General features: G+C 40.8%; 1 protein-coding gene across 8 annotated transcripts in view; it reads right to left on the bottom strand.

Annotated features, from left to right (window-relative positions):
• Window positions 1-24,705, bottom strand: part of ENOX1 (ecto-NOX disulfide-thiol exchanger 1) — a 371,724-nt gene that overhangs the window by 10,819 nt on the left and 336,200 nt on the right. For 7 of the 8 annotated variants that reach the window (XM_062636830.1, XM_062636823.1, XM_062636827.1 and 4 more), the window contains exons 13-14: window positions 18,099-18,206; window positions 13,100-13,156 (exon numbers count right to left, since the gene is read on the bottom strand). In XM_062636830.1, the coding sequence (XP_062492814.1) occupies window positions 13,100-13,156; window positions 18,099-18,206 (165 nt within the window). The remainder of the gene's footprint in view (window positions 1-13,099; window positions 13,157-18,098; window positions 18,207-24,705) is intronic. The other variant, XM_062636831.1, reaches the window with a different exon arrangement.

Genomic DNA, 24,705 nt, shown 5'->3' with positions numbered 1-24,705 from the left:
ATCCATCAGCAGATGATGAAAAGACATGAATTTCCCTTGATGAACTCTATGATTCTGCAGACACCCCTTGGGACCAGCATTTTGATTCGGGGCTTCCTGCTTTTGAGCCAGGAAGGGAAGGACAGAGAGAGGGTCTTTCTGGAAAACTTTCAGGAGAACTGAGGCTCAGAGGACAGCCCATAACATTTTTCTCACACAGACTATTCATTTCCACGGCCAAACCTCTGATACTACAACTGATGCAGAGCTGATGGCTGCGGAGATTCATTTATGTCAGTTTTAGCACATGGATGTATATCTCAGCCATGTCCTGGCTGCAAGGTGGGACAGAAGTTAGTTTTGTGTAATTCTTTCATGTACCATGGCTTCTTTTGGAAGCAAGTGCAGAGGCATGGGCAAGCAGATTGCTCCAAAAGGTGCCTAGTCTCACTGCCCACTGTGGCCCACCACAGAGCACCTGGGTCCAACACTGTAGACAGTAAATAAGAGCGCGACTCCTGACAGCTGCACTTGCCAAAGACACACACAGAAGTCCTGAAGGGTAGAAGAGATGTGGTGACTTTCTACAGAGGACAGTCACAGGTACTTTAAGAACAAAAGGCTAGCTTTGCACTCTAGGGGACTAGCAGACCAGAAAGCCCCAGATATTTAGGCTGGATGACTTAGGTCTTTCAGTCCTTCATTGGTTTCTTTTTTCCTCATATGGGAAAATATTAAATAAAAAGTTCTCATCCAGACATCACTAATCCTCTACAGGTCAGTCTTGCATCAGTACAAAAAAGGCAGACACAATATAAAATGAATGCTCTCAGGCTTCTATCTTTAGCAAAAATGGTTCTCTTTAGTCTAAAAAGTTCTGTGATCACCTAAAAACGGGAGGAGTGAGGACTTGTCATTCTCCATAAATGCTAACCAAGAGCTGAGCAGGGATTCAACAGTAGCTGCCCTACCTGGAAACTGTTTCTGCCACAGTGCAGCTCAGGGCTCTGCAGATGGGGTTTAATGAATGTGACACTGAAGACAACTGGCATATGAGCAGGATGCAAATGACAAATATCCAAAGAGCTGAAACACTCCCTCTGCTATCTGGGTAATTCAAATATTTGATAATTACTGTTAAATCTAGGGGGAATGATGACTGCTTGCATTTTGTCTTCAAAGACCTCATTCCCTTTGTTGTTGGATTCTGAAGAATTGTGTGGTGAGGTGGTAAAAATAATATTGTGCCCTCTGAAAGACCAGTAAAAAATGAATCCTACCGGACTCTGGAAGAGTTTGCAGGATATATTGGTGTTTCCCTTATATGTACAAAGCCAACCGTCTGAGGCATTAAAACAGTAGCAGAAGAAAAGACTAGACGTTGGACACAGCAGGCATGTGACGGAGCAGCTTCTGAATGTTGTCAGATGTAAGGGATACACTTTCTTATCAGCCAGGGGATTTATGAGAGAAAACTAGCAGTAGGAGAAAAACTATATATCTGAATCTTAAGCAAAAATTTAGCAGACTATTAACATCAGGCCAGAGAGATGCTGTAAGCTTGAAAAGAAAAGGTAATCTTACGATTTTGATAGAAGAAAAACACATTCACATGTGATACCAAATCTGCAGTTGTTAAGATCTTGAAAAGCACATGTATACCTGCTCTGAGCCCACAGAACTGGTCTCTGACTTCAGACATGCTTGCCCAAATTGTTTATTGACAGCCAGGCAGGTTTGCTGATTCTACTGCAAACATGAGTAGAAACTGGCGTGTGACACAAAGACCTCACATTTTTAATTTATTTTCATTTACCTGGGGATCTCTTAAAGCCTGATGTAGTTGTGTTTCCTTTGCTGTTTTTAATTTAAATGTACTTCAGACCCACATCTGAAAATTTAATCTTGCTGTTTTAGCCTGAATGGAGCCTAATGCAATTTCCAGTCAAGTGACTGGAAGCCTTGCAATAGTTTCAATGCACATCAAGTCAGGCATCTTAAATTTCTGGGGACATACAAGGTTGAGGTATAGGGCAACTTCTGATACCTTAACATGGTTGTCAGTTGAGATCAGGCTACTGTCCTTGTCTATGTTCTTATCCACCGTAAATGCAAAATTATTCAATCCAAGTTGAGCTAAACTACAATGAAAGAGCTTATTTAAATTTAACTTAAATCAAATTTCCTTGCAAATTTCCTTGCAAACGTGGCAATGTACGAGTACACTCACAGATGGTGAGGGTGACCCAAATGATCACAGAATCACAAAATCAGGCAGGTCACCTTGGGAGGTCTCTAGACCAACTTCCTGCTCCAAGCAGGATCAGCTGCTGGGGCAGAGCACATGGATGTGCAACAAGGGGCAGTAGTCCAATGTCTGGATAAACCTCAGCAGTTTCTCTGCAACATTCCAGGTCTGCGCCCTCAGCAAACCACATGTGGAGTGTGTCATCAATAGAAGGGTGCCTCTATCCCCTGCAGAAGGGATTTCCCAGCTACTATCAAGTGCTGCTTCCTCTTGATACTTGTGATTAAAGTTCTGTCGCCATGAGCACAAAGAAGGACAGAGGCACTATCACAGATGGGGAAAGCCCAGTAACCTAAATAGTCATCCCCTGACCCAGCTTTTCCCAGGGCTGTTACAGGAAAGCATCAAGCCTCAGGGGTCAAGCATGACACCTATCAAGAGCAGGCAATGGGAATGTTCTCTGCATCATTTTACAGACTGAGGAGGTTCTGCCTATATGGATATGGGAGTTGCTATGGGATGTAGGAGAAGAACATCTTCAGATTGTACAAGACTTAGTTGAGGGTCCTTAATAGGGAATGAAAGGCAGGAAAAGAGAGGGATCATGGTTTGGGAAGGGGATAAAGGGGCTAGTTGCATGTAAACAGGTTCCTGGTACACTTGTCTGGCCATTCCATGCCCTGATCAGTGCATTACATGTGTTAAACTCAATTTCTAACTCTTTTCTTGCATGAGGAACTCTCTGTTCTGTGTGCATGGAGGTGTGTGAGTGGGTCTGAGCACAGTAGCTGGAGTGGGACCAGGTGTCAGAGGGCTGTCTGGAGTGCCACAGTTAGAGAGACCAGCATGTGTGACATGTGCTGCTCTGTGACCACTGATGAGCATCAAGCCAGACTAGACACTGAGTAGGATAATAAGCTTGTGAGTCACGTACTGAAGTAGCCATAGATCTGGGGTGGAACTAGAAGAGATGGGAGAGACTATGCAGAGACACCACATGTGACTTAGTGGAGGGACCAGGGAGTGCAAGCCAGCAGCTGGGACACTGTGGGATCTGGGGAATGACTAAAAGATCCTGTTTGTGTGTGTGTACATGAGAGGCAGGGGACAGTCACAGAATAGAATGAGAGTCAAAGGACAGTTACTGGAGGTATCCACGCTGTATATATGTTTAAGTCTGCATGTATATTTCCCACTAATAGAACTTTATCCTGATCATCCAGAAAGAGGAGCACTGTGAGGCCAACAGTATTGTTTCTGCTTATGAATGCTGAGTCTGCGTTGATCTGCGCGGCAGGCCATGTACATTTGCATGCATGTCATGCATCTGTTGTATACATGTGTTTATGCACATGCCTGTGGGGAATACATGCTCAGCACTGGTGCAGGTTGGTTGCATGCAGCTACAACTACCTTGCCTCTGCTGGGCTGCAAGATTCAGGAAATCCTGACAGCAGCAATGCTTGGTTTGGGCCAAATGGCTCTAATTCTTCCTTCAACTGAGTTTGTTCCCCTTCATGGGATACTACAGCACTGTGCTGTAATGTGACATGGAAATTTGGTTGAGTGTCTGAACACTCACACTAACTCAAAATTCTCCCGGAACACTGCGTATTATACAGCTCTCCTTCCGGCGTGTCAGTGACCGTTTCTGATTATCTGCTGACTAGTCCTCTAAAAATACTCTAATGACTAGAAAATTGCTCATAATCTTTAATTAATATAATTCTCTTGTTGCTGTAAATGAATTGATCTTCTGCTAGCAAATTAACTACTTCCTAGAAACATTATATTTTACACACTCCTGATTCTTCACAGCCTAAGAGTTGATTTCTGTAAAGTGGCTGACATTAAGTTAGGTGGTCTTGATGACACTGCCTCTGTGTAGAGAGGTTTTCTGGCCTTTTCTATGTGTGCTGGAGTAACTAGGTTTACAGTAAAAATTACAGTGTTGCATTACATATAAAAAAATAAGGCAAGGAGTAAGGCATCTAACCATCTAGTCAAAGCCAGAGTTCTCACAAGCAGCCTGTGCTACTTTTACAGTTAGCACCAGGTCAACATTCAGTAAAAAGAAACCCTTACTTTCTGGTATCTTTATTTCAGGGTCTCAGAGGATTATTCTCTCTCTGTTACTTACCCAGTGACGCAGAAGAACATATTTACCATATGCTACACTGCTGGTGAATGTGACTGGTCTATCATTAGAAATGATACACCTTTTCATTCATATCAAGCCTAAACTTGAGAACTTATTTTGTGCTATGCAAGAAACCACTACTGGTTTTGTCAGCCACAGCACAATGTAATTGCTTTCGAAGTACACTAATATAAAAATTTACTTTTGAAGTACACTAATATAGAATTCACCAATTCAAGAGTAAATTTAAGAGTGTGCTGATATAAAAAAAATAAAGGGTTGAAAACTGGTTTGAAAAACTATCTGGCATTACAATTATAGAAACAACAATGAAAAAAATTAGAAGAGCGAACATAAGACCTTGCAAACAAAGCACTTCAAACACACCTCTATGGATCTAGTATTTGTTTGTCTGATTTATCCTACATTGTTTTCAGGATTGTTTTCAGGAGTGAAGATTAATTGTATTATGGTGCTCTCGACATCCTACTTTTCTGATCCATTTGCCAGAGAGATGCTTTTTACTTTTTCATTACAAAGCTTTCACTATTATAACTTTCACCTGCTGAGTTTAGGCAAGTAGCAATAATCTGAAAATGCCTTTCTCATTGGAACTATCTCTTTATATTGCTCTCATTGTATTTGTGCACATCTATTTTATGGTAATGTACATATACAAAATACAGATGACTAATATGAAAGTTACTTCATGCTTATTTTTGAAAGTATGATCAGGTTGCTTCATTTTCTAAAGCTGGATTTATGTGTAGGTTCGTGATGAGTTAACACAGATGTTTTATGTGACGCGAAGGTGGTTGTTTTGCAAGTGAAAAGGTAATTGTCATTTTGCACACCTTATGCTAGGGAATTGCAGCAAGCCCATGGTTAGCTGAACGAAAGCATCACCTGCCTACAAGCTCTGCTGAAGTCATAGTAGGAGGGGATAGTTTATGTTTACTTGAGACTGAGAACTTATGAAAGCCCTTTCAAAGTCTTTAACACAAATATTGCTCCAGCAATCTCCTAAAGAACAATGCCCTTCTAAGAAAAAGTTAAGGAGAGAAAAAAAAGGTAATTTGTTTCCCTCCTGGGATGTGTAGAATTGTTTTGGAAATGTCTTTGTTGAAATAAAAGGAACTACTTTGGGGAAAAAAAACCAACCAACTTTAAATATTTTGTGAGACTAAACAGTTTTCAGAAAAGATTTGTATTTGAAAATTATTAATTTAAGGCATATGAAACGAGTAACCCCCCTATTCACAAGAATCTCCACATCTGAATATACAGAAAATACTTGAAACAAACATTTTGGAGCTCTCATTCCTTTAGATTGGATCATGATTAGGACCACAAACTCTTCCTAAGGAGAAGGACTTGGGGGTGCTGGTTGACAAAAATCTCAACATGACCCAGCAGTGTGTGCTCATAGCCCAGAAAGCCAATCGTATCCTGGGCTGAAGCAAAATGAGTCAGGTCAAGGTAGCAGATTGTCCCCCTTTTCTCTGCTCTTGTGAGATCCCATCTAGAGTATTGAGTTCAGGACTGGGGCCCCAACATAAGGACATGGACCTCTTGGAGTGAGTCCAGAGGAGGCCATGCGGATGCTCAGAGGGCTGGAGCACCTTTCCTATGAAGACAAGCTGAGAGAATTGGGCTTGTTCAGCTGGTGAAAAGAACCTTGGTAGAGAGACCTTAGAGCAGCCTTCCAGTACATAAAGGGGGCCTGCAAGAAATCTGGAGATGGACTTTTCACAAGCGCATGCAGGAGTAGGACAAGGGGAAATGGTTCTAAACTGAAAGAGGGTAGATTTAGATTAGATATTGGGAAGAAATTCTTCCCAATATAAGGGTGATGAGGCACTAGAAGAGGTTGTCTAGAGAAGTGTGGATGTCCCATCCTGGAAGAGCTCAAGGCCAGGTTGGATGAGGCTTTGAGCAACCTGGTCTAGTGGAAGGTGCTTCTGCCTGTGGCAGGGGGATTGGAACTAGATGATCTTTAAGGTCCCTTCCAGCCCAAACCATTCTATGATTCTAAGAGATACTCCTTGAGATACTGAAGGTATCTCTAAGAAGAGATATCTCCTTGACATACTGAAGTTCCTTTCTTGCTTCCGTCACTTTTTGCTGTCCTATTCCTTGAAGGACTTTAGCAAGTTGGAGGGAACATGAATTTGGTGTGCAATGCCCAGGAATGCAGCACCAGGCTTGTGGCTAAAGCACAGGTAGCCCATCATCCTTCAGGTGGCTGCAGGGGAGCCTGAGCACTCTGACAGCCAATCTGCCTTGTACACTGTGTGGGTTAAGCACACAGCTGTGTGGGTTAAGCACACAGCTGCATATGCTGAATGCTATTCCTTACTAGAAATGATGGGCTGACTCCTGTATATTTGTGCAGTATAAATACCCTGTGAAAATGCTTTGGGATGAAAGGCTGCTCATAGTGATCAGATATTATTAAAATGTCAAGTAGCTCTGGGCATTGAAGAACTGTCTCCCCTGGAGCTTATATGAAATTTAAAGTCAGAAACTTTTGTGACTTGCCGAGTAGGTGGCTGATTGGGTTTTATCATTTTGTCTCAGAGTTCTCTCTTCTCCTCCCTCAGATGACAGGAATTCACTCCAATCTAAAGCCAAGTTATGATGCTACTCTAACACTTTTAAATTAGGGACATGGGAAGTGGTGTGATTTCTTTCTGCACATTAACAAAGGGGTTATTGGTACAGTCCAGATCTGTTTCAGATAGCACACTTTGTGTCAGAATATACCTAGGTCTGCTGTAGCCATTTGCCTTCCAGCTGAACCTGTGACACTCCCACAGCCTTAGACTGTAGCTGAAACCGCAGAGATTGTGATTCAGCAGGCAGAGTTTTGCACTGTGCTAAGGAATCTATACTGCTGCCCTCTAACGTGCTGAACTGGGCTGGGACAGCCAAGGGAGGACTCAGGGGAATTTGATTTATCAGTATGTAAGAACTTCTGAAGGCTGAACAAGTTCTTTGATAGCATGGTCCTAAACATCCAGTTAAACTCCTGTTATTTTTCAGGCCTCACAGTATTGAATTCATGAGTTGGCCATTCCTTGCGCCTGCTGTGGCAAGTAGGAAAGCTGCTGATCTGCCAATGGTCATAGCTGCTTGAATTTTTCACACTCCACGTACCTTAAATTTAAGGAAATTAGAAGAAATGAGTGATGGAAGGGCTATAAATAAATGCCTGACATGAAAAAGGCAGGGAGTAGAAAGAGGCGCAAACACACCTCACCCCTTGTGCTGGCCCCACCAGGATATGAATAACCCGAATACATAGAGTGAATGGTCTCTGTAATCTCTGGGGGCTTTACACGCCACTCAAATCAGGGTACAGGGTCCTTGCACCTTCTTCTAATAACAAAACCAGTCATGACAAGAAACCGAACCCCACATCTCTCTCTTCTCAAGGGACTATCCTCATCCCTGCACTGCACCATTACTCCTGTTTGTCCTTTTTAGAAAATTAACTGCACTTGTGACATGAATTGATTAGTTGACTGAATACAGTCTTGCAAAGGGGAGCAGTTAGAACAGAGGGGCTGAAGAGAGCACATAACCCATGCTCTTCTCTGGAAATGCCATTTGGAACCTTCTCGGGTGGAGGAAAGATGCCAACTTCTCTGTAGGAGGGTACATTATCCCTCAGCTCTTGGATACAGAAAGGCTGCCAGCACTATCTCCCTACCCTCAAACATACCCAGTTGTCAGCACCTCACTTTTTGCAATGCCCACTCACTCCTGTGTGCTCTAGAAGAGCCTGCTGCAAGGGCCCCAGTGGTGTCAAGGAAGTTACTCAGTGACTCATGCCAGCAGACTGAGGTTGAGGTTCACAGCATACAAACCTGGGAAACTGGGATAGAAAAGAAACGCACATTTCCTGATGTGTGCAAGCCTTATACTGAGCTTTTCTAGCCTGTAACTTTAGGCCCAAATTGCCCTTATAATAGCATGTTAAGCATATTTTTTATCAGGAGCCTATGTTGTTGTGGGAGGAGAAAGCCTTTTGAAGAGTGGGCTAGTCAGGAAACGGCTGTTGTACTCACAATGAAGTGAAGCAAAAGCATCTGCAATCACTTGGGATCTTCATTATTAAAGGTGACCAGCTTTTCTCTCATAGTCCCAAACCACTGGGATGATCTGAGCAGGCACTGCACTCTTCTAGCTCCTCTCCTCTTCCTGTGTTCAAGAACCCTTTTCCTCTTACCTGGCTCAATGTGAGGCAGTCATACCCCATGGAGGTACCCCATCCTATGGCAGATGTGTACTAACACATACACTGACACAGGACATTCAGAGCAGGTACCCTTGGTTGCTTCCCTTAAAGTACAAGAACTGAACTTGTACTTTCCTGTAAAAGGACAGTAAAGTACAAGAACTGAACTCTGATGAGTCTGATGGAATTACAGGCTTCTCCAAAAATTGAAGTGTGTTCGGTTTTTAAATCTTTGCCTGTCTTGTTGCAAAAATGAGCCCATATGAGTCGTCTTTACTTGTCTTTAGTAGAGATCATCAGTGATTATCCTACTATGTGAAAACATAAGACTAGGGTGTAGTTAGGAATAATATCACTTTCAATGTAGCATAAAGTGAGCAGTTTAGTAAAACTGTTTAAATATGTCACTTAAATTAATATTTCGATTAAGGGAAGAATACACATCAAATCTAAGATGCTTGGTTGAAGTGGAGGAATGCTCTGATAACAACTTCAAGGATTCAAATGGAAAAATGAATCCCTACTTAATATTATTGATTTCATGTCTGGAGAAAACCCCACAGAATATTGTGTGCAAGCTGCTGGAGTTGCTAACTGGAGGCAGACAGACGAATGAGGTCAAAGTCATCACTTTGTTCAAACAATGAAACTCAAACAGAACAAAACACTGGTAAAAAAAACGCGTTGAAATCAGTTTTTCTCTCTCAAACTTTAGGCTGATGAGAATTTAATTATTGACTTCAACAGAGTCAGGACTTCACCAAGCAACCGCAGTTTGAGCATTCAAAATATTTCTGTGATCATGACTCACCTCTTGCTTCAGTCTGAACTTGGATGACTGATACTCTTGACTACCATTTTATGGCATATCTACATAGGAGTTTTTCACGAGAGTTATCTAATGAAGGCAGATAACTGACAGTGGAGAGCACCAAACTCCTGGAAAAAGATCACTGAGTACTTCTAAAATAAGGCCTGGTAAAAAAAGAAATCTCCTTTCTCCATTAACAATAGAGGGATACCATGGATATCAACCTTTCCACCCCTAAAACAGGGATATATTCATCAAGGCTATATAACTTACTTGCATGCAGTGCCCTATGTATCTTGAACTCAGCAGTCAGCAAGAGGAGAACTTTGATCAAAACACAAAATTAATGTGTATACAAAAGGCTCCACAGAAAGACACTGACCTTGCAGAAAAAGTGAAGGAATAAATTGCCTTTATGGAGTTAGCCACAAAACATATGATTAGCATTTTCAGTTTGCAAAATGTTCTTTACTTGTGCATACCTCCTAAGCAAGGTGTTTTTTCATGTTGGGACTAATCAGCTCCCAAGTCTCTGGGAACATCCTGGAAGAGGATTATATCTGAAATTATAATTGTCTGTTGGCCATTATTTTCTCTTCAGCTAAGACAGAGATGTGAATTAAGTATCATTATATGCAGCAATGAAGAGGAAATTAAAAGGGGGGCAGATTAGGAGCAAGAAGCAATCTTTTCCTAACCACATGGCTGAAGGAAATGAATGCTCAGTGACAGCATGACGCAGTTCTGGATGTTGAAGCCTCTGTTAACACCAGGCCAGGATCTCGGGCTCCATGTACCACTTGAGCCTGACACTTGGCCTTTCCTGACACCGAGTATAGCTGGGAAATGTCAACAGCCATAACAAATATTAGTGCATGTACCTGGCAAGTCATTCATGAAACATCCTCATAACTGTTTACAAAAGCTTGTAAAATGGTTTTCTTTCTGGAAAAAAGTAGATATAGTAGCAATACACTAAGATTTCATTTTCTTTCCCCCCACTCAGATTTGTATGTGAACTGCCAGGGCAGGGAGGGTGACATTGCAATTGCTTCAGCCTCTTGGTTAACAGTGCTCAATTCTCCCACCAAAACTAGAGAAAAAAGTCTGGTCTATTTATAGTTTGGGCACATTTCAGGGGTGATGTTTTTCTTTTTTCCAAAGGTGTCCAGATTCTTATTTCCCTTTCAGGATGCTCTCACATAATGGAAATGTAGAAAACATACCAGGATGGGTCTAAGCATATATTTTCATCTGTATCTGCTTTTACGAAGAAAAATATTTCCAGATTTTATTTTAAGAAATAATATTTTCTAATGTAACCCTAACCTTATATGATGCAGACCAGTGCCATTAGCAGAAAAGCTGAGAACTGCAGAAAACAATATTTTTAAGACTACAATATGGGCTTTCTTGATGTGTATGCAGTGTGCCTGAAGCTTCCACTGTACTTTCTAGGAGCCTGATTTTCTGCAGAGTAAGTAATCTAAATATGCCACAGTGTGAAGATTAGATATAGACATACGTTGCCATTTTTCCTTACCAACACCTCCTACTATTGCTCAGCATGTAGAGGTATTTCATTTTCTGAATTCAACCTGTCAACTGTAACAAATATGTCCTAATCCCATTATATGCACCACAGTTCACTAACAACCACATAGGAGCCACGAAGCCTTTTTCTCTTTGATCATCCCAGATTTTCACTCTGGCCAAGGGCAAGAACCATGAAGTCTTCTGAGAATAGATGTGGAGAGACAACCTGCAAGGCACAATACCTGAGCACTACATATTTGGTATAAATGACAATTGTTTGAAGAGTACCTCAACTTCCGGTTTACAAAGTTCATTACTGTAACAAATGCTTTAACATCAGTTCTTTCCCTCTATTTCTCTACTTCCATTGTGCTGCTGTGCTTTCTCTGATTTCATGGTGGCATAATTGTTGAATACATGGCTGCAACTGTGACTCAATAATTGCAGCTGTCTGATCTCCCTCTTCATCATGAATTTAGGTATTGACTTCTTTTCTTAGTAGTCTAATATTGCTATGATATCATCACAGGAAAAGCTCATGGAAAAGAGAGGCAGAAAATAGTTTCTATCCTATGAAAATTCAGGCATTTGAACAATTCCTACTTGTACAAACTGGAACAAAATACTACATTTTGGAAAATTTACCATTAAATGAAGATTCTGAAATATTTTGTTTTAGACTGGGAATGATGTACTGAAACACTGACTTTACACAACTGAAATGTTTCATTTTAATGCTATTTTAACCTTCATATTATATAGAAATAAAACTTTCAGGCTCTTCTGTTTTATCCAGTTACATATGAGCCAGAATGATACAAGTTGAAGCATTTGGGTAATTTTCCTTTAAAACATTTCAATCCTGCAAAACATTGTTTCATCCACATTTTTAGAGAGGAAGCAAGTTCCTTTAGAAAGTTTCTAAGTCTTACATCTGTAAATTCCTTTAGGAAACCTGCAGCCAACTGTCGTACAATGACAAATTTTTAGGTAGCAAATGTGAGCATTCGAAGATCATCAGTGGATTAATGTCTTTATTTTGGTTTGCAAACAGAATCTTTCAAAGGGACAATGAGACGCCAAGCAGACAGACTGCAATTGCAGATTTGTTGGAGCTATCAGACAATATTGAATGTATCCTGTCCAAATGCTGAGAGCTATGAGGCTCTATTGACTTCACTGCGGAAACAGGCCACAATGAATGAGATTCAGGAAAGGATTAAAAAAGAGGAGACAACATTTCCTTATTAAAAAGCAGTCCACAAAACTTGAGCCTTCCCTTCAGGTTTAAAATAAAACTTCTTTCCTGGCTGTGCCATTAGACAACACATTGACTAAAACAGATGTTAAATATATTGGTGCTCAGACTGTTGCTAGTTCTCTTGGTTAGGAGGAAGATATCATATATAATCAGTTTTAATTTTCATATGTTTATGACAAAGGACAAAGCTGCATGGTTTGGATGACAAACATAGCAGGGAAGCTTTCCTTTTTTTCTCTCTACCCTTATCCAAATTGCTGTTTTGACTCCAATCACAAATGGAATAACAGAAGCAATTTTCTGGTTTTTTTTTTTTTGGTGGCAGGTTTGAAAAAGCATGACCTTAACAAGTATTTTAACAATTTTGGACAAAATAATGACTCACTGAATTAATTCAGTCTTCTTGTGCAAATTAACTGTTTCCAAATTATACATGTGTATGAATCACTTCACTCAGAACTGAAATATGGCCAGACTTGCTCAGCTGCAAGGTGGCAGCCAAAAAGACAAACAATATAACTTTGTAGCTCCAGTAGTCCTGGACAGGACACTAAGGCAAAGCATTTCTCTTGCAGTCGTTTCTATGGTATCTTTAACACCCACATACAGCTAGTAGGACATTGGTTGTTAAAGTCTCATCCAAATAAATCCTACAAAGTCAATTGCATGGAACCCAATTTATCTACCTTAAAATGAAGTTTGCTGGGATTTGAACCTGTGGCTTCAAAAAAAAAAAAAAAGAAACAGGCACTTCAAACCTGTGCAAATCATTCAGCCATTCTATCAGCTTTAAGACATAAACAGTAAATTTGAGACTATATGCATGCGTGTGTATATATAGGTGCATGTATCGTAATCTATACATCGATAGCTGTACCTACATTTGCTTGAGATTCATCATGCCCATTGATTTCTGCTAATTCCTTGGCGCTTTTTAACTGCAAAGAGTGAACAAAAAACAGAACAACACAAGCACATTACTTCAGTATTTCACACAGTTATCTTTGATTTATTTGAAGGAGCATTTTATAAAGCTTCCAATGAGAAAACCAGATGGAGCATATAATTCGAATGAGTTTTTGCTCAAGCCATTTTGAAACCAACATACTTAAGGCTTGATAGGTTGAAAAAAAAAAAAAGGAAAATAGTAAGACTGGGTCATTATTTTTTAAATAATAAGATTAGAAAGCAGTTTCAAGATACAAAAAGTGCACAGAATTGGGTCTCAAGAATAATAAACAATTTCATTTCCCATTCTTGTTGCTATTAATTTAAACTTTACAGTATTTGCAAGTTGCCACTAGCTAAATACTATTTTGGTAATGATTACTTTTGCACTGTTTAAGATGCCAAAGTGTGACTATGTTTCCTTCCCGAGGAAGCATCCAAATAAATGGCATGACTCCTGGGTATGATGGAAAAAGAAGTGAAGAACGGTTCTTTTGTATAACCAGTGGCAGGAAGAACTGAGGACACACTGACAATTCCAAATATATGTTCTGAACCAAAACTTTATTCTTCCTCCTGAATTGGCTTTCTGGGGAAAATCCAGGATTACACTGGGCATTGTAAAAACCACTTCCAGGATATTTAAGGGAAGTTCTAGCTTGTACCTCAAAGCCACAGTGAAAGATGCAGTTGTTCATCCTGTGACTGAGCAAACACAGAAAGGAGGAGACACTGCAGCTCTCCTGAGCCACTAAGCCATGGAGGTTTGTACACTTAAATGAAGGACTTGGAACCTTTTCCTCTTTTGGTAAATCTCAGAAGAGTCATGCTTTTATTCTAACTTAATTCAGAGTACGTATCTGTGGCAGTGGGAGATAGGGAGCAATAAAAGAAACTTTCCTCTGCAGTCCTTGTGTTTTGTCAAAGAAACTGGGGTTGATGTAACCATTGATGATACAGCTGTGATCCTGAATGACAACAGTCCTAAACCCCAGATGAAATGGAACACCAGTTTGTTTTATTAGGTGTGTGAATCTGTAGCACTGGTGGACTATCACCCTAGTGTGGCTACATTGCCTCCATCATCTTTCTGCTGTGTGGCATCAACAACTAAACTGCATGTGATTCATTTCCCAGCTTCTCAGTTTCCAATCTGACAATTAAGGTAAGAAGGCCATAGTCTCTGCATACCTCATTATAGACTCAGAGTATCACATAGGTTGAAAAAGACCTTTAAGATCAAGTCCAGCCATTACCTCAGGACTGCCAAGTCCACCACCAAACCACCGAGGGCCTCAGCTACATGATTTGTAAACAGCCAGGGATGGTGATTCCACCACTGCCCTGGGCTGCCTGTTCCAATGCCTGATCAGCCTTTTGCTGAAGAAATTTTTCCCAATATCCAGCCTAAACTTCCCCTGGCACAGCTTGAGGCCATTACCTCTTGTCCTATCACTGGTTACTTGGGAGAAGAGACCAGCTACCTCCTCACTCCATTCTCCTTTCAGGTAATTGTAGAGAGATTTATTATGTAGGGCTGTTAACTGCACCAGTTCAGGAAATGCTACTCATGCCACTAAACCCATCCTGACAGAGAGGGAAGGGGGTAACAATTCCTGATAAAGTAGTACAGAGGATAGTTGGGGACTGTAAACTCATCAAGTCTCCTGGTTCAATTCACTGATGCTTATCTTTCAATACCCTCAAAAAGTCTGCAATTTATACTGACAGCAGGGTGATGCATTTCCAATGAATGCTACATGTTTTTCCTACACTGAAAAAATAAAGATCCTGTGAAACCACCTCACTTTGAGGATGTCTGGTAGGAAAGAGCTGAGATAGCTACTTCCAGCCAAGCACCAGAATTAGGTATTTCTGCATCATGGTGTGACTGAAAGGCCATTTCCTGATTCTGCCAACTCTTCATTATAGAAATTCACCTCATGTGAACAGTCCTGTTCAGTTAAGCTGAATTACTCATCTGAATATGACTCCAGAAGAGTGTGCTCAGGCATGTAAAATTGTTCTGCATGCTAATGCCATGTCCTGCGTGATCAAAGAGTGCTGTTCATTACTTACCTTTTACCTTTCCTTTTCCAGGTTGATAAAGTGCCATCAGCCCTTGGTGACTACTGGCTCATTGGGCAATGCTTTGTATGTATTCTGCTGGTGACATACCACCCCCAATCAGCCGCATGTGCATTTGATGGGAAAGTTTGCTCAGCCTCTAGCTTACATTGATCTGGAAGTCTTTCACCTCGCCATGGTTTCCCACCATCATTGCCCTGGCACTGCTCCACTGGTTAATCTAATGCAGACAGGATGCTTGAGCCTTTCCATCTCTTTTATTTCATGCCATACTCTGAAAGGATGCCAGAACTCAGGCAAGAAGGTGCTAGCATCCACATCTACATTGAGAGCACTGCAATAGGAGGTGAGGTGAGCCAATGGAGATAATGGTGGAAAACGTATGGGTAGAACATTTTCAGCTGCATTCCCACAGGCTAATGGGGTAAAGTCCCTTTTTTTCCAATATTGGTTGTTTTTTTTTTGTAAATTAAAATTTAAAATATTTTCTTCTCTCACATCCTAAGTAATGAAATGTTGGTATAGGAACCTCAGAAAAACATACAATATTGGAAAAACAGGACTTGCCTTACCCCCCTAGGACAGTTCCATTGCAGGTCGGTGGGAAGTGGGATGCTATCAGCAGAGAGCATGCTGAGGCAACACACTGAATTAGTGCCAGTAACAACCAAGGGCCCTCCTGGAAGGAAAGGCGAAGGATCGAGGAGTCAGTCATTAGACATAAGTCTGACTCAAACCAGTGGGCATGAATCCATCTGACAAACCAGAGCTGGTGGCCATGAGACAGATCTGATGCAGATGCCTTTTGGATAAAGAAATGCAATATGGTGCACAAGCCAACGGGACCTCTCCAGCAGGACATCCCAGCCTGGACACAGCTGGGTTGGTGCAACTGGATCAGTGTGAGATGTGCTGAGCCAGCAGACATGTTCAGACACAGCTGCACCCCTCTGCCCATGCCCATGGTGAGGCAAGGCAGGATCCCCCTGCCAGCTTGAGATGAAAAGGAAGATTTTAGCATATGTATCGCAAAACTAAGCCGTGCAATCAAGGCAGGAGCCTGGTACTATTTATTTTTGAATTAAATGTTCATATTTACTTGAGTCCACCGGGTGATTTTCAACACCCGTTGTGGATAAAACACACACATGAGCTCTGGTGCTTGTAAAGGAAAGCTGTGAGCCTTGGCAGGTGGGGGTCTTTACTGCTAGGGCTTCTGCTGTTTGGGAAAGTTTTGGAACTGGTTCAGGGCTGTTGGAGAAGCACACTGGCTGTGTAGTACTCCTTAGGAATTCTGGCTACTTACAGTCTTGGCTTTGGGGGTGTTTCAGAACTAATTCTCAAGAGAAATGCAGATCCATTCTGCTTTTCTTCCAGCTACAGTTTTGTCTGTCTGCCTAGCATGAGCGCACATTTGATTCGCAATTAGTAGGAGTCTGCAGAGATTCAGAAGGCTGCCCTGGTGGTCCCTGCTGGGACCTAGCATTACAAGATCTTCCTATATGGTTTGGCAGTATTTAATTGCTACCAAGATGCAGAGTAAATTAATGAAATTTCATTGTTATTTAAGTATTTCATAACACTATACCTTGCATGCCATGTACAAATGGAAATGAGATACAATTAACTCAAGAGATTTCATGGATTTTTGTGTTTATAAAGGTTCTGTCATTACCAAATCCATTCTTCTTCATGACATTTGTGACTTACAGTCTTGTATCAGCTCCCATTTGGAAGGTTATCTCTGTAACCAGAACTGCTACGTACATGAATCTGAACAGAAAAGCTTATTTTTTCCCCCCAAACTTAAATTATTAGTTTCTATAATGTATTTGTCACTAGATATGTTCAAAGACAAACATTAAATGTGGAACAATACACAGCTTGCATAGTGAGTATTAAAAAAATCTGAAATAAAAATAGTTTAGTTTTCCCAATATATACATTAAATGTATAAATATCTCTGCAGCCATATTCAGACATACATGCTGAGAAACCTCGAACATAAGAATCATCAGCATTTTGAATCTCTGCCATCTAATCAATTCAGATCCCACAGCCTTTAAATTGCAAACATTTAACCAAGTCACCAAATATTTTAGCTCAAAGTTTATATAGAAAGGATTAAAATAAGGTCTCAAAACTGTGCCTGTGCAGCAAAGGTGGGGATTTGTGATCTCAGTGTGTCCCAGCCACATGGTCTATAAAGAACACGTATTTGAGCACACTGTGCTTTCACACAGTGCAATGTTCCACCTACAGATTTACAGATTGAACACCAGATTTTCTTTTTGCTTCTACAACTATCAGATACACTCAGTGTCATAAGACACTTTAGTATCAAAGAAGGCATGATAATCAGATTTACAGAGGTTTGTTTCTCACTGCTTAAAGAACTGCATTGATAACTGTTTTTTTAATGACATTATGATAGAGTTTTGTATACACATACCTGCATGAATAACACACAACATGCCAAGCTCTTTTGTTGTTTTTTTTTTCAATACTGGTCTTAAAAAAAATAGCTGTTTTGTTTCAGGTATATTTAACTCCCTGTGCTAAGTCAGAGAGAGAAAACACACCACTGATATCTATGTAGAAGGATAAGAGGAAATGTTACTAAAGACACAATTGTAAATACTGGATCCCTTTTCACTGTTTTCTCAAACTCTGTATTAGCCTCAGCTGTGTTCACAAATGCTAATCAGAGCAGACACACAAGCCACATAAGGTTCTGTCTTGCTCATAGGATATTCTGTGGTCAGACTTCTACAGATTTTGGAGGTGAAGCCGTGAGTCCTCCCTCCCCTTAGCCAGCGCTTTAATCCCACCACAAATACTCACCTGTTCCTGCAGGACTTTAAGCATCGCTTGTGTATGTGTTTGCTCTTCCTTGGCTTGCTCCAGTTCGGATTTTTTATTATTTAATTCTTCCTGTATGCTTAGCAATTGCTGCACAAACAAAAGAAATTTCTGGTTAGCATTGTCTGGATCCAAAGCGGTTTTAAATCCTCATTTTGATAAATCCTCACTTCAAACAATGCTTTGCAGTCTGCTCCTACATTTATTGTTGTTGCATAATCTGCTGTGTCTAAATGGACCAGAGGTAAATTATTTTCATCTGCATCTCCTTCTGCAGCACTGCTCCACGAATAATACATCTGTTAATGTGTGTTAAGCTATTTGTTACATTAAAGTAGAAATTCCTGGTACAGTATATCACCCACAGAGCGACTGTCACATTCATCTGAACCAAAATCTTATTTGTAGAAGTATATGTGCTGGTTTTAATAATACTAGGGTAAACACTATGGTACATAAATAATTTAAAAGCACAGCCTTTTAATATAATTAGTCATTGGCCCACAGCCATTTTCATTCTATGCAAAGCAATATTCTGGAAAGCTTTCACACTGAGTTGCCAAGAAGACAAAAGCTTTCCTTTTTATCCCTTGTGCAGTGATATTTTATTAGATCAGGAAGACTGACACCCTACAATCAATATATCAGCCAGGAAGACTGCTGATCTGAACTGTCAAAACAAAAAGCTGTGACCAAAACCTATTTTTATGAAGATAATTCTGGAATGTAGAGACATCTATAAAAGCTCACGTCCCCTGGTCTTGTCTAACTTTAGGTTCAGCATAGATTTATTGTGACCATCAAGAGCAGATCAGTAGATTCAATTAATTCTGAAATAATATTTATATATTTTTGTATTGATGAGATGACTGTTAGATACTGCTGAAGAGCAAGAAGGAGAGAAAGACAAGATTAAAAAGGAGTTTATGGTGCTTTTGCTTAGTGATCAAGAAAGGAAACTGTGATTTGCTGGGGCCACATATTGGTTGTAAGCACACTCCTTTCTAAGGACTTCTTGAATGAGGAATTTCAAGATCCAGTTGGACAGGGTAACCTGGTCTAGTAGAAGGCATCCCTGCCCATGGCAGGGGTTTGGAACTAGATGATCTTAAGGTCCTTTCCAACCCTAACCATTCTATGAACCTATGACTCTATCTAACTATGTATCTGAGGATCTAAAGCTTAGTTTATGCTTGTGCTTAGGACTGTAACTCTGACTCAAACCAACGTTGCAGATCTTCAGCATCTTGGTAAGTTGCAGACAGCAAAACTAGAAATAGTCCCTGCCCTTGTTCCACTGCACTGGAAGTCCCAGGAATCAAATGATTTGTCACTAGTATTGTTTTCAGAGCTGCTTGGGAACAGATGACATTTCAGGGACTGATGGAGATATTGATAGTGTATGTTTGTTGTATTGAACACCACTATGATGGATTAATTCAGCCATTGAAGTAGAAATGAATGTGGTTATATGTCTGATTATATCTCACACACTCTACAGTCCAGATGCGTGAGCTTTTTAATGGGTCTTGCTGCCCAGAATGCTCCCTGGAAGCATTTAAGAGACATTCAGGTATGTGTAGTGACTCTACTGCAGCACCAGAGAATTTCAGAACTCAAGATTTTCCATGAAATAACAACGTCTGTTCCACTGATGCTCTCGCCCAACCATTTCTGTGGGGACGCTGTACCTTGGCATTCCGCGACCAGGGATGGATCGCCACCTCAGGCTTGTGTTCATCTTGCCTGTTGGGTACTAATCCCAGTGTTTTCAGAAGAATCATGGAATTTGTTTATACTGCCATATGTCACGCGCTGGTACCCATGCAGGTCCTTAGCATAGTTATAGCTTTCCAGACATTTCATAACTTTTTATCCCAGAAGGGACCATTTGGTCACCCCATGTAACCTCTTGTTATTACAGACCACTAAGCTTTATCCATGATAGCTCTAGCTGATCTCTACAATTCAGAAAGAAGGGACTTCAACCCTCAGAAGAGAAGCAGAGCATACAAGACACCAGAAAGATAGCTTACGCCCTTTCAGGAGTCACTAGCTGAGACACCTGAGGTTTGCAAGCAGATGTGTTACCTAATAGGGGCTGGTGAAATATCCTGTCTTTCCCAGTTGCAATCTGTTGGACCTTACACACGTGAGCATGGCTAAGGTTGTTAAGAGAAAGGCATCTTTTTGCCCCATCGCACAGTCTTCTCTGAGCAGTTGTTATGTCTCACCTGTGTGGTCAGCCTCTGAAGATTCAAATATAGCAGTGAAAATGGACAAAATGATCCTCAGCCAGCAATGCATCTAGCCGATTATCTGCTGGGGGAGGGAAACCCTTCTTTTTGCCTCTAGTCAATGTGATTTGATCATCGTCATTGTCCCACTGAGGAGCTACGAGTACTAGGGAGTCTGAAGAAATCATCACTAGAGATTTTGTTTGCTCCACAGCCTCTGAAGGAAGTGAATAGCATGCATATCCAAGAAGAAAATCACCACCAGCCAGACTTCATCCTGTTTCAGAGATTTTACTCCAGTTTCTGGGAGAAACTAGAGCCCACCACTCTGAACAATACAAATTCCCATCTGGAAAATCCCAAGTGAGTTTTCAGTCCATCTCTGTCCCTGGAAAACCTTTTCACTACTGAATGACTGTTACAAATGGGAAACCAAGTTTCACTTGTGGGTTGAACTTGTTACACTTCCGCCAGAACTGAAATCTCCTTCCCTATCCTACCCATCCCCTCCCCATGTTTTTATCATGGCCAAACTTTACCTGCAGATCAGTAACCTGCAGATCAGGTTACCAACTTCCACTGTTTTATTTTCACATCTCCCACTGTGCTCTCCCATTGTGATTTAGTCTAATTTTATTTCCCTTCCTTTGATCCTGACTTTTTCTGTTTTGTCTTTGAGGTAATTTTTCCAAGAGTGCCCGAGCATTGGAGAAAGTGGTGTGGAAGATAATTCTCTGATCTGAAAGCGTGAGAGAGAGATGTTCCCTGCTCTTTGTACTTGGCTCTGGACCAGCCAGGAACAGGAATCCCAGGAAAATACCTAACATATTTTGTTTCCCCAGGGTAAGAGTGTGCATTTTGGTTGCAGTGTGAGCTGCAAAGCACCTGATATAAAACCTTCCAGAAGTCTTAATGGTTAAACTGTCAACTACTGCAGGCTTATTGTGTGTACATAGGCTCCTATTTTCAAAAGCAACAAATGGGTCCTATTTTCATGGGGGAGGAAAACAGAGCATCTGTAACTGAAGTACTATATTTCCAGTCATGCACAAGGTTTTATACTCAACAGAACTGGGATCCTCCCAAACAGCTCCTAAAGACATCAGAATTGTATAAACCTTGTATCCATCCTCTGGGGGTTTAAACTTTTTTTTTTCTTTTTTTTCTACCTTGTATATATCTCTAAAAGCTGCAGAACCTGCTAATTTTGCATGGGTCGGCTGCTGACATTTCTTTTTCTTGATGCCGCCACCAAGAAGTTGTAACTAGGAATTACACTTGCCAAACAGCTTATTTTTCTCTTCTAGTTCTCAGTTTGGAAAATGAAGAAATGGATTTGATGAAAAAATTATCAGCCTAAGACAGACAAACAGCCTGAAAAATTTCAGCACAAACACGTGATGTTTGGCAAAGTTAGAAGCAAATGGGAAGCGATGTTATACTGGTAGAAATGAAGCAAGTTTCGTAAACAGGGATTGCTGTCATGCCCATTTATAAACAGACAGCCTCTCCATAAAGGTTGTAAGAAATGATGCCAAGATGATTATATTTAATTATTCAGAATTATTTTGTTTTGCACATAAATGTGCTTATTAAAAATTCATCCTTTAGATACTTCTTCTGCCCTTCAGGTTGCTTGCAAGTACACACCATGATCAATTAAAACAAAACACTGTTGTTCCTGGTTTTAATGTTTGTTCTGTCTGATACTGTTCCACCTACTTTGCCATCTCATCCAGCCCTTCTACCAGAGCTTACCTCCTTGCCCAGCTACTCATGAAGCATATGGTACCCCACTTCCCACCTCTTATGTCCTTCTGTCTTGTCTCACAGCTACTGCCGACACAGCTATCAAAGTGTCCCTTCTTTCAATCTTGTCTCATCTCTCTGGTCATTTCCTTTAAGCCCTGATGTCCCTAGCTTCGTGGGACAGCCATGGCATTCAGACAGCAGCTCCCCACTTCCCCAAAAGGAACTTCTCAGTTATACAGCCAGCAAATGCCTGGCTCATTCTTCTATCTCTTCCAGGGGTCCTCGGTGTGCAGTTCTTTGGGTCCCCGAGGATCTCCTGTAAATTATACAATGGCCTTATCCCTGAGTGAAAATCCCAGTTTCAGGAAGCAGAAAAGCATTTTATGGTGCTCACTGCAGCTCTGAGGATCCTTGACAGGGAACACCTGCACAGTCTAGAGCTTCACCAGCACCAGTCTGGAAGTTCAGCTGATCTTCATGCGGCCAAAAACATTTGTCACCATGGTTTACCCTAAGAGGTGAAGCCAGGAAGTAAGTCCAGGTCAGACATCACTGATATCCTCTTACAGTAATTTCCAGAGCGGAGAGAGAAAAGGACATAAAACCCCCTACATGTTGTCTCTCCAGAGATCAGTCAATGTATTTAAGACAAAGGAAAAAAAAAGGAAGACAGATTGTCTTTCCCATGGCAGCTCTGGAGCAGCTCTGAATAGAAATAGTAAATATCGCTCTCCAGTGTTAAGCTTCCTCCATTCATGAGGATGAAATTCTCCCTGTACATAAATGGGTAGCTAATTTCTTTATATGGGGGAAGTGTGTGTGTGTTTTATTTTGTTGGGTTTTTTACACATTCCCACCTCCAATGCTGGATCTCTGTCAGAGACAGTTCAGTACCACCCATATTGCGTAGATCTTAAAAATGCAGACAGAAAATTACCATCTTAAACCAATCTTCATGGCTTCTGAAATATTAAATATAGATGGCATTATTGAAGCCAGCTGAATTACTCAGACTGTACAATGTGGTGCCAGTGTGGCCAAGAATGCTAACAACCGAACAACACGCAGTGCTCAAAATATATGAGAAGCCCTAAAGGGAAAGTAATAGCTTGCTGTTGTATACCACTGTGCAGCCATGAAATATTCCTTCTCCTTCCTCTCCTCCTCCCTGCTCACAGTTCTTCATCGCTCCCCAAAAGGCAGTGTTACATGTATACATTTAAACATAAATTATGGACATATCTAGAAATGTGGTCTCCCACTGAGCCTAGCAGGATGGAGAAGGGTCTCAGAAGGAAAGTGTGGTTTCCAGCATGAAACCACCAACTTATCATGCTAAGAAAAGAGAGGCAGATCAGAAGAGACCATGAGGCCTGGGGCTGTACTTAAGATACTGTAAAGCTGACAGAATAATGAAAAAGGAAAGCCAGCATTTGCCACAAGTTTAGGCATTATACTGTAGATTGGTTCTGCCCTTGCTATTTTGGCTATGGTTTTCTCTACAGCTGCTTGAAATGAAGTATGAAAATGTACAAAGACCTAAGGAAAGGGAAGTAAAGAAGAGCAGACGAAAGAACACCTCTGAGGTGGGAGCATTGATATTTGTCACAGGTTGTGCAGGCAGTTTCAGCAAACCCAGCCTGTTCAGCCGTGGGAAGCAGGCACAGACTCCCTCTCCCATTTCTGGAGTATCTGCAGAGTGTCCAGAAAAGATCTGGGGCAAACCTGTCTGAATTGTGTGTTTCAGTCACAGAGGGATGGTCTTGCACAGCCTAACTGAGCCAACTCAGTTAATGGCTGTCTTAGTGAACTCAGGCAAACTGAATCTTACTATCCGTATAATGTTTTGGGGCAGCATATTACTCTCTACTTAATACCTATAGGAAATATATCCCTATACAGGAAAAATGGGAAGATTTGATTCACTAGGTGCCTAAAATGAAGGCAGAATGTGCCTAAAATGAAGGCAGAATGTGCCTCAAATAAGCAGGTTGTATCTCAAATAAGGCCACCATTTTCAGTCCAAATTAAACGAAGGCTTGCACACCAAACAGTAACGCTGGGAAGCAGTTCTCACTTGTGCAAAAGTATAGCCCTTTCCCTTAAACTACACTAGAATCAGAGATCTAAAAAATATGAAATCACAAACATTTAAAGGACTGCAGAGTTCACCGGAAAATTAAAACACTCACTTATGCTAGCAGTTTCTGAGGTTTTATTATCTTCTTTTCTGTAAAGTAAAACTTTGCTGTGTGTCTTTTAACTTTATGTAAAGAAAAAGAACATAGAATTTGCCAAATGGAAAAGGACAAAAATCATCAAGGAAAAGAAGTATTTAAAAATTCTGTTCATAAATACAGAGGAGAAAGATGGTAAATATTTCTTTTTGGAATCTTCCTTAGGTAGGAGGAAAAGAAACAACGAATCAAAATAAAATCTCAGGTACACAACTAATCACAAAATAAGAATAAAAATCCCTCTCCCAGTACTTCCACAGACTGTCTGGAGGAGTGTCTTTTTCTTTTCGTAACACACACAAGATTTCATATCACAAATGGCCAGCACAGGGCAGGCTTGAGAAATAATGAGAAAGTGACTTC

Source organism: Pezoporus occidentalis, unplaced genomic scaffold (genome assembly GCF_034315485.1).
Source record: "Pezoporus occidentalis ecotype Australia unplaced genomic scaffold, CSIRO_AGI_Poc_V1 ctg5, whole genome shotgun sequence".
NCBI classification, from domain to species: Eukaryota; Metazoa; Chordata; class Aves; order Psittaciformes; family Psittacidae; genus Pezoporus; species Pezoporus occidentalis.
This window is presented reverse-complemented; position numbering and strand designations above follow the sequence as displayed.